At 34.5% G+C, this 11,264-nt stretch overlaps 1 protein-coding gene across 3 annotated transcripts; it reads right to left on the reverse strand.

The window, feature by feature from the left end:
• Positions 5,219 to 9,250, reverse strand: LOC18768765 (metacaspase-1). 3 transcript variants are annotated; one of them, XM_020553829.1, is made up of 5 exons: positions 8,558 to 9,250; positions 7,390 to 7,723; positions 6,859 to 6,931; positions 6,366 to 6,551; positions 5,219 to 5,517 (listed from the first exon to the last, which is right to left on the reverse strand). In XM_020553829.1, exons 1-5 carry the CDS (start codon positions 9,003 to 9,005, stop codon positions 5,458 to 5,460), a joined length of 1,101 nt encoding a protein of 366 aa, XP_020409418.1. In that variant the 5' UTR covers positions 9,006 to 9,250; the 3' UTR covers positions 5,219 to 5,457. The 3 variants fall into 3 exon arrangements, with proteins under 3 accessions (XP_020409418.1, XP_020409417.1, XP_007199881.1); XM_020553828.1 differs by having other exon boundaries at positions 6,859 to 6,970; positions 7,390 to 7,720; positions 8,558 to 9,249; XM_007199819.2 differs by having other exon boundaries at positions 6,859 to 6,970; positions 8,558 to 9,247.

Below are 11,264 nucleotides of genomic sequence, written 5' to 3' on the forward strand. Positions count from 1 at the left end.
CTACTCAATATTTTTTTCACTTTCAAGTTGTATTTTTCTCGATCATATTGTGGGTTCTTCTAGTGAAACTGGAGGGGCATGGAGCATGATGGAAGATGTTAGCTTGTGTGAGGCTTGGGTCTAAGTTAGTCATTGTCCCGTAACGGGCAATGAGATGAAATTTTGTCATATGTGGAAAAAAATTCATCAGGAATTTTGTGAAAGGGCAATTGGTTTGACCCGTACGGAAATTACATTATCTAGTAGGTGGAAAAAAATTACATAGAAGCGACAAAAACCTTAGCAGTGAGGTAAATTATTTGTAATTTTCGTTTTATTAATTTCTATGTCATATTAATTTTTATTTAAATGTTTCTTGCAATTTATATATTTTGTTAATATTTCTTGTATTTTCAATATTAATATGAATGTTTCTTGCAATATTTATATTTTGTTTTGCATTTCTAATAAATTGTTAAAATTTATTGCATTTCCATTATTTGTTTTTTATACATGTTGCATTTTTTAAAAATGTATTGCATTTGCATTTTTTTTTTTTACATGTTGTATTGTCAATATTATTTAAAGTTTGTTGCATTTCTATTTTTTTTTTTTTATACTTGTTGCATTGCTAATATTTTTTAAAGTTTCTTGCATTTCCATTTCTTTTTATTTATTTATAGATTATGCAAGCATAAATGTGGTTTGGTGCTATTGGGCAAGGCAAAAAAAGTTTCAACCATACCCTATGTTGGGAGGCGGTGAAGAATTGTAAGAGATTTCAAATTATTCCAATGGGTCCGACGGTAGTGTTGAATGAGAAGCCACTCCATGAGACACCGGCATCGGATTCACCTATGGATTCCCCGATGAGTCAAGACTCACCCATCGAAAAGGAGCCAAGGCCTATTGGGAGGAAGGCAGCGAAGGCGAAGAGAGGGAGCAATTCTAGCAAGAATGCATCTAAATTTTTGGAGGAAATTTCAAAGCACCAAGCCATGAGAATTGAAATGGACATGAAACAACAAGAGCACGATAGGGCAATTCAACTAGAATATGCAAAAGAAAGGGAGTATGTACGCAATGAAAGGGAGTATGTACGCCAACAAAATATTTTAAAAAAAGATCGGAAACCATGGCCAAGGATACAAGCCATATGTTCCCTGAAACAAAATAATTTTGGAAGCTAGAACGAAGGGATGTTATGAGACGAAGACTTTTTCGTGACGATGGACCTAGCAACATGGATTGGTTAAATGATGAAAACCATTAAAATAGTTTGCTTGCCTTTCATTTCTTAGTTTACTTGCCTTTCATTTCATTGTATTTTTTGTTTTGTTTAAAAAATTAGTGGTAATTCATGTATTTTATTTTATTAGTTGTATTGATTTTCTTTTATTGAATAAATAAAATATTCAACAAAATTCCTTTTTATTCAAAACATTCCATACATAAATAGCAAACCACAATCAAAGCATAAAAAATAAACAAACCACAACTAAAGCATAAAAAAAAAACAAAGCATAACTAAAAATACAACATAAACATAATAAATTAAAAAAACATCTTCACTTCACTTCATTCACCTTCATTGCCTTTCACCACCCATAAATGCTCCATCAAGTCAACTTAACGGCATTCATGAATATACAACGATTGCATCTCCGTGTAGCGATCAATCATACGGGGCATGAAACTACCGTCTCTAACCAACGGTTCATGCTGCACTGGTTCTCCAATTGGCCCCATGGGTTTTTCATAAATCCGTGTTAAGGCCGTGTCCATGGGATCTGGTTCATACACTTCATCAGCATCGTAATCATACTCATCTTCCACAATCATGTTGTGGAGGATGATACAAGTCATCATTACACTCCTAAGCACCTCCTCGTCAAATAGACGCGTCGCGCCCCTGATAATAGCCCACCGGGCTTGAAGGATACCAAAGCACCTCTCCACATCTTTTCTGTACCCATCTTGATAGGCAGCAAAAAAAAATTGCTTATGGGATCGGGAATGTGGAATTGATTTCACAAATGTTGTCCACCTCGGGTAGATGCCATCAGCTAGATAATACCCGTTCTGGTAGACGGTATTGTTGATTTCATATGTGATATTTAGGGCTTCACTTCGCAAAACATCATTGAACACCGGGGATTGACCTAGGATGTTCAAATCATTTTGAGATCCGGCAACTCCAAAGAAGGAGTGCCAAACCCATGTATCAAAACCAGCAACTGCTTCAAGGATGATACTTTTCTACCCTTTCCTATTTCCGTAATCCCGTTGCCAAGAAGTTGGACAATTTTTCCATTGCCAGTGCATGCAATCAATGCTACCAATCATTCCAGGAAATCCACGAGACTCAGCTTTTTGTAGAAGCCGTTGCAGGTCCCTGGGCGTAGGTCTGCGCAGGTAGTCCCTGGTGTATAGAGTTTCGACTGCATCACAAAATCGCACCAAACTCTCCAAAATAGTAGACTTCCCCATCCGGGCAACCTCATCCACCTGATCAGCAGATGACCCATACGCCAACATTCATATCACAGCTGTGAACTTTTGCTCGGGAAGAAATCCCAAATTTCCAGCACAATTTTTATTTTGAACAAAGTATTCATCATAATTGCAAATATCATGCATGACTTTATTGAACAAATGGGGTTGCATTCTATATCTCGCTTGAAAATGAACATCAGAGTACAGAGAATGTGGGATAAAATATTCTTTCAGAAGATTTTTACCCCGAGAATGTCTATGTCTGTCCACATTCAGGCCACGGCCTTCTCGTGAACCACAGTGACTCTGGTTTTCTTCCTCCAGCAAAGCAATTACTATGCCAAGTTGCTCATCTAGTTTTCTCTGTGCCCTTTTGCTTGCAGCTCGTCTACGCATTCTTTCTCTACTTTCTCGCTCTTGCCTCTCCAAAACCTCTTGCATGTCTGCCATTGAGAATGGAGAATGAAATCTAAAATCTGAGAAATGGAAATGTAGAGAAGATCTGGTGTGGGAGGTATGAGTTGAGCCTCTGGTTTTATAGAAAAATTTAGATAGATAGATATGACACGTGGCGCAATCTTAGAGGGTGAAAATCTTATCTGAAATTTGAAATTTGAAATTTATCTGAAATTTGAATTTCGAAATGTATCTGAAATTTGACATTTGAAATTTATCTGAAATTTGAATTTTGAAATGTATCTGAAATTTAAAATTCATCTTAAATTTAAATTTTGGAATTTATCTGAAATTTGAAACCGAAAATATTATCCGATATGAATAGTATTGACACGTAGGAACCCAAAAATCTTATATTATCCAAATTAATTGTTTAAGTAAACAAAGTTGTGAAAAAAAACAAAAAAAATGAATAGTATTTGCCATGGCAAAGGGCAACTGCTGGAAACACACTTTGCTAGAGGGGGCTAGTGCAGCCACTATTCATGTGAATAGTAGCTGCCCTAGGGCTCCCCTTGTCATGGCAAGGGGCTAACTGCTGGAAATGCTCTAAAGACCCCAAGGAACTCTAGTTTTCCAACGTAGGACTAATTTCAACTCAAACATTTATGACCAAAAAAAAAATATTCAACTCAACATGTTTGCAATGCCTTGCAAAAATCATCAAAAAGTGCTGACGGGTTTGATTGGGGGAGAGTGAGGTTCAGAGGGACAAGAAAGGAAATTGATTTTTCTTTGTTTAAAAAAAAAATCATATTTCTTATATAATTGAATTTGAAGAAAACAATATTCATATTTTATTCCATTATAAAAAATAAAAAATAAAACAAAGTGGATCCCATGTATGTCACTTAACAGATTTCTAACAATTAACCTAACAGCAGAGTCACATTGCAAAAAATTTACAAATATAGGGTACTTTATTGTAAAAATTTAGAAGATAGGGACTAACATGTCTTAAGAGTGTAACTATAGGGTACTAAATTGTCGTTAACCCTATATGTATATATACACTAAGGGAGAATCTCTAATACGTATTTTATGTTAAGGATTGGTTACATACTTATAATCTTTGGCGTTGGACTGCATTCATTAAATGTGTTGGTAGTCTCTTAGATGCAATTTAATGTTCGAAATTAGAAATATATAACCAATCCTTAACTTAAATACTTAAATGTCAAAATAGTCTCTGTGTTTTAATCATTTGGCCAATTTAGTCCCCATGTTTTTAATTTGGCTGATTTAGTCCTCATGTTTTTAATTTGATTGATTTAGTCCTTGTGTTTTACTCCGTAAGTTAATGTTGTCCATTTCATTAAATTATTAATAAAAAAGTTTATTAAAGTTTTAAAAATTAATATAAAAAAAAGTGTAATTGTTTTAAATAAATAAAGAAATTAAAAGTTCACTTTAATGATAAACAAAATAAAGGTCTGCAAGCCTCAAATTTTTCGATTGATCACCATCGATTCAAACCCTCTAATTAAAAACTTGTATGATTTGCATCAACACCGCCAGTTTCTTCTACATGCCCATAATACAATCCATGAGGTGAATGAAAACATTAGCAAGAGCAAAATGGTCCTGAGAGCCATGAAAAGAAGGATGATCAGAAACAAATGGATTGTTGACTCTTGCAATCATGCTTATCTTTTATCTTATTAAGCTTACCCGCTAGCCCACTGTTGCACTGCCTTGTGCTTATTTTTGTTTCTCTTAAAAAAAAAAGATTAACAAAAAAAGAAAATTTTAAATAAATAAATAAAATTTGGAAACCCAACCTCTAAACCCTCTCCTTCTCTCCAGCAGCCGACACCACACCAAACCACCATGAGCCCCAGCCACTCCCCCTGGAATGTGGTGGCTGGTCTTTTATTTTAAATTGAAATTTATGTTTTATTAAATAATTAGATATTTTTAATTAGTTTAAATAACATTTATGAAATTTTTAAACAGCAATTTAACGAAATGAACAATATTGACTAACGGAGTAAAACACAAGAAGTAAATCGACCAAATTAAAAACACGGGGACTAAATTAGCCAAATAGATAAAACACAGGAACCATTTTAACATTTAAGCCATTGGAGAATGTCACTATATATATATATTTTTTTTTGTTTTTTTTTTAGGTCCTTTCCTATTGAAAGGGGCGATAGCATATTAAACTCACACACACAACACGGATGTTAGGACTCGAACCCAGGACCTTGCCTGAGAGAGTAAATACTCCAAACCACTACACTAGTGGGTCCTTTGCGAGAATGTCACTATATACTACAATGAATTTGAAGCATAAAACCAGAATCGTTATTATTTTAATTACAAAAGCAAAAGCAAATTGTCTTGGATCAATTTGGTTCCCTCATAATTACACGATTGTGCAGGCGTTATCAATTTGTAACTGACTGTACATGAGATTATTTCCACCTTGGTCAAACTATGTAATTTATATAGAAAAACATATTAAGAAACAATTGATGCGTTTGCAAATTAGTTAACAGTGGTTGCAATGATAGATCTTCATTACAAGATAAATTTCGTGTCGTAAACCTCAAACTTTGTAGAAGATGACAGCATAGGTTCCTGCATATAAATTAGGCACAACGTAAACGTCTCTGTAGAGTTATAGAAATAATGAGACAATGTGAAAGATATATGCCAAACTTCTTTTACCCTTCCGCTATGAAAATTAAGAAACGCCTACTCGGATGAGTCTGTACAATTGGAAGAGATGAAGAAACCCCAATCTAACCATTTTTCACTCTTGGCTTAGAATACAGGTTTAGAATTTAGGGTTTAGGGTCAAGGACTAATATGGGTTGAGTGTGTCTATAAGTGAATCGGGTGGGTCGAGTTTTGATCTATTGATGATCATGAGATTAATCCTGTAATCAAAACTTGTCCAATGAATTAATGAAGGTAAGTTTAGATTTGACGTGAACCGAACCAATGTTACCTTGAAACATACCCATTATCAATTGAGATTTCAGTCGTTTGGCGATTTTATCATTTTAGTCTTCGTGGTTTCGGTTTTATCAATTTTATCTGTAAAGTTTTAAATCCCTGGAATTTAAGGACAAATTTAAAATTATGTCAAAAATCATTCTAGTTCCATTACAAATTTTTTCAAATCTCATGCTCAAAACATAATAGAAAGAAATTTGATAGAATTTGTAACATGATATGTCCTTAAATTACTCGAATTTAGGGACCAAAATGATAAAACTAGCAAATTATATGGACTAAATGAAACTTTTTGCCTAATTTTTATGTTAATATGTGTTGTAATCAATAACTATTTTATGTCTCTAATTTTTCTTTTATACAAATGATATTAGGGAAGACGGGATTAAACTCACATTTGGTACATACAGATACGGAAGAAAAGTTAAAGATTTTGTTTGACATGGATCATGGGAACAAAATCAAACCTGTATGGTTTTGTGTCGAAGTACTTTCCTTATGATCCTTGACTTGATCCATCTTTCGTTGTTAATATTTTCAATGTGATTGGCCATGGTGTCTAGCAAAGCCCCATATGTCATTTGAGGGTTTTCCTTAACAGTTTCAGTGAGAATGTATGTCATAGCACCATTCATTTTTTTTTTAGTAAAAACCTGCATTTACGATTAAAACATAAAATAATTAATAAGAAGTTGCTTCATGATAAAAAAAAATAAAAAAACACATACGCACACACAATTATTAGCAATGAGTAATGATCAAATATTCGAAAATATAAAGTGTGATGGGATAGTAACACCACGTAACACGCTGATTTAGCAATTTTAAACTGCTACAAAATTTTCCCATTTTATCAAATCATACTAGAATATTTTTATTTTTATTTTTTTTCATATTGCCACATACAGAGTTGCACGTATATTAATACTAGAAACAAATGGTTGAAGCAAAATCCCTTACAGTAGTATCTGCTGCCATTTTATCATCTTCGCAAGCACTGATTGAAATCGCCAGCCCACCACTTGTACTTTTTCTAGCACCAGATGGAGGAAGATTATTAATCCAAGTCCTCCTGCAAATTAAACTCAACTAATAAAAAACTGTCCTAATTATTTAGGATCAACTACATAAATCCCCCCAATTTTGGGGTTCATTTCAAATTGGTATACTTTGAAGACCCTACAAATGCATACCTAAACCCTATTATCACTTTTTCTAGCCGATGCTTTTGCTCAGCTTACTGTTCTCTACCCCTTTGGGGGTTTGCTAAATGCTAACTCCTTATACTAATTATATATAATTTGTGGGGGAGTAACACCTAAATTACTCTAAATTAATCTAATCTACATGAGATTTAAACTTGGGTGCAAAGAAATGGACTCACTGCCCTGACCAACTCGCCTAATCCACATATGCACACATGTATATCATATTCATAAGTATATCTACGCAAATTAATGTATATTAACTAGTATATCATATAGTACTCACTGTTTTCGGTCGTACACGTGTTCGAGATCGAGAATTGTTCCACTGTGACAAGCATCAACAATAGCATGGAGTTTGACACCCGCCTTGAGTGGCCAAACAATGGTTTTGTTGATATCATTGTCAAGGATCATGCCCTCTTTCAGGAAATCAACGGGGCAAATAGTCTCATCATACCCATCAATCTCATCGTTCTGGAAATCAGGCTGCCGTAAGCCATGCCCTGAGAAGTAGAATACCAAGGAATCTCCCCATTTGCAGCCCTCCACAAGCCATTTCAAAGAATTTTCTATGTTTTTCTTCGTTGGTATCAAATCTTGGGCACCTGGATCATCTTCTGCATCCATTTTGGTAATTTAATTGCACCGAAAACACCATATATATATATATATATATATAGTCATGTTCTTCTTAACAAGAAGAAGAGGTTGAGATTTAGGGATTTCAAGAGAATAAGGAAGAGAGAATGTAAGAAAGAGTATAGCTTGTAATTCTGTATTTCTGATTATGTGTGAACGAATAGTAAAAGCTCAGCTTTAGTACAGTGCTTATCTCCTAATATCACGCTAACAAATTAACAAATACAGCTAACCCTCACTAACAGACTTAACAAAGAGCACGTGAGCTGCACATGATAAACTAACAATTTCTTAACTAAACGCATGGTTAACAGTTCTTTCGTCAATCTTATATTGTTAGACTGTAAATTCCGACCATACAGTAAAAATCAACTTAATCAATTGTATAGTTTCATACATGGTATGAAAATATAAGCATGTTATTACAAAGACAGACTGACAATAGAAGATCAATTATACTAGAATTCATCACATATACATGCTATGCATATGGAGGGTTACAATAGGAGAGGAAAAGTAGGGAGCAAAAGATAGAGTGAGTGAATAAAGATAGTATCTTCTAAACTTATCAATAAGTTCTCCTTCATTTCTCCCTTAAATCCTCCTACACATTTTCCCCCTACTTGTGACTTTAAAAAAAAAAAAAAAAAAAGTGTCGCCTAACGGATATTCGTAAGGAATCATTTCTTCTCAAGCCCAATTCAATAACAATTCGTTTTCTTTTCCCATTTTTTATTTTCCATTAATTAAGTAGATCCACTTATATAATAAATAAAGATGGATAATAGTTAACTTGGGGCCTAATTAATTACCTGAAAGTATGCGTATGCATTCGGCAGGATAACCAAAGGTGTTAGTCAACAAGTTTTTCATGTTACTCACATCATTAGCAGTGCCCTTGAGCATGTATCTATGCTGATGACTGTATGTCACCCCGCAAAGAAGTGCACGCTTGTTCGATCCTCCACATGCTGCAGCCGGGGCGGCCGGGATCACGACAGAGGGCGACGACGTCAACTTCTCTCGACAAGATGGCTCAAAACTGGCCATGGCCACTGATGATGAATTAACACCCGAACTGTTTGATGAGGCCTTGCTATGAAAAAACCTCTTTACTTTTTTCCTCAGGCCACGCTCACCTCCTTTGTCCTTGTGATCTGCACCTCCACCGCAAGCAATTATATGGCCGCGGATGCAGCTTTCTTGTGTGTCTTGGTGATCATAGGAATCGCTGCATGAGATTGGTGTTGTGGTTTCCATATATGATCACTGATATATACCTAATATGTTGAAGGCTACAACGCCAATTAATGAGGCTTTAAGCAAAATATATATATATAAACAAGCTTAACCCTAGCTATGGACGGCCCCAGTTTGGACACAACTATAGCTTGGTTGAAAAGGCTTCATATCATATCTGGGATTATTCTTAGTTATTGTGAACAAGCAATCACAACCGTGGAGACGTTTTGGTTGGCGTTGAGCATCTTAATTTTACCCTATTCCGGGCCTTATGCAAAATGCGTATGAATTGCTACAACATTGACTTTCTAGTTACAATTAATAATTAATATGAGAGATTAAAGACAGTCGGTTCATTAATCTACTTTTTGTTTAATACAAGCGACAATGAGAATGGAAGAATCGAACACAAAATCTCAACTGTATAAAACGCGACATTTATCATGGACCATATTGTCAATGTCAAGCATGCATGTCCACCTCCCATTGGAACTGAAAATGCATGTGGATCCAAATTTCTATATGCTTACATGAGAGTGTACTCTCTTTTCTAGCTTGGAAATTAATACGTGAATTGATGAATTCAACAGTTGAAAATCGTTTTTGTTTCCTACAAAATCCATAGAATAATTAGGGTTAAAGTCTTAGTATCTGTCCAATCAAACAGCATGCACGGGATCACTTTTCTTTATTCTGTCATGTTATAAAGAAAGGAGAACTAGATGCCCTTATCTTTTTTCTTTATTCTGATTTTATCGTCTTGAAAACAAAAGCCAAAAATATTAAACATGTTAAAAGGCGAAGGGTCACACAGGGGATTCGGTTTCTTGACACTACGCTCAGGGCGAAAAGCCAATATCTTCATATAAAATGCACGCACTGAACATATTCGCCCAAAGGTTTTCTTGTTTGTTTAATCTTTTCAGGACAAAGATGACACCACTTGATTGAACTGTTTTGTTTACTTTGTTCTCTTGTGCGGCCAAGAATTTGGACCAATAATTAAGTGGGTTACTGCTTTGCTTAAATGAGAAGATTATACCTTATATATACACATTCCTGTTCTATTAAGAGATCTCTCAAATAATTTTATTTGAGAAACATCCTTTAGGGTCTCCTACAAACTTTTTTTCAATGATCCAAACCATCTATTTTTTAAGTCTACATTCATAGATCATCCTTGCAAAAAATTAAACAAATTAGAAAATGTTTCGACATCCAATTGTGTCCTACAAAATCAATGAACATGGTGCTTCAAGAAAGTACTAAAATGTCAATAACTCAATTGAGTGGTCAAATAATATCAGATTCAAGTGATTTTTTCTAGAGATGATCTTTGAATGAATATCTACAAACTAGGTAGTTTGGATTAGTGAAATACAATCTAAAGTGGGTCCTACAAGGATGTTCCTCAAATAAGTTATTTGAAGGATCCCTCAATGGAAGCTCTTGGTGTGTGTGTGTGTGTGTGTATATATATTCAATCCCCTCCTATTGAGGGACACTCTTTACGATCTCCTACCAACGATCCAAACCATCAATTTTTTTAATTCTACATTCATAGATCATCCTTGCAAAAAATTTGACAAATCGGAAACTGTTTCGACATCTAATTGTATCCTACAAAATCAATTAATACAGTGCTTTAAGAAAGTACTAAAATTGCAATAATACAATTGAGTAGTCAAATGATATCGGATTCAAGTAATTTTTTTGTAGAGATGATCTTTGAATGAATATCTACAAAATAGATGGTTTGGATTAGTGAAATACAATATGGAGTGGGTTCTACAAGGGTGTTCCTCAAATAAGTTATTTGAGGGATCCCTCAATTGAAGCTCTCTGTGTATGTATATATATATATATTTTCTCCTATGCAGACATCCAGACGTTTTTCCCATGCCAACACCATGTATTTTCTACTACCCCTCCCTATTTTTCTCCATGTTTACAATGACGCAAGGTGCGGACTTCCGGATATATATACAATCATCTTCTATTGAGGGTTCCCTCAAATAAGGACACCCTTTAGGGTCCCCTACAAATTTTTTTTTTTCAACAATCCAAACCATCTATTTTTTAAGTCTACATTCATATATCATCCTTGCAGAAAATTAGGTATAAATCGAAAACCGTTTCGACATTGAATTGTGTTCTACAAAATCAATGAACATGGTACTTCAAGAAAGAACTAAAATTTCAATAACTCGATTGAGTGGTCAAATGATATTGGATTAAGTATTTTTTGTAGAGATGATCTTTGAATGATTATCTAAA

Source organism: Prunus persica, chromosome G8, assembly GCF_000346465.2.
Source record: "Prunus persica cultivar Lovell chromosome G8, Prunus_persica_NCBIv2, whole genome shotgun sequence".
Lineage (NCBI taxonomy): Eukaryota > Viridiplantae > Streptophyta > Magnoliopsida > Rosales > Rosaceae > Prunus > Prunus persica.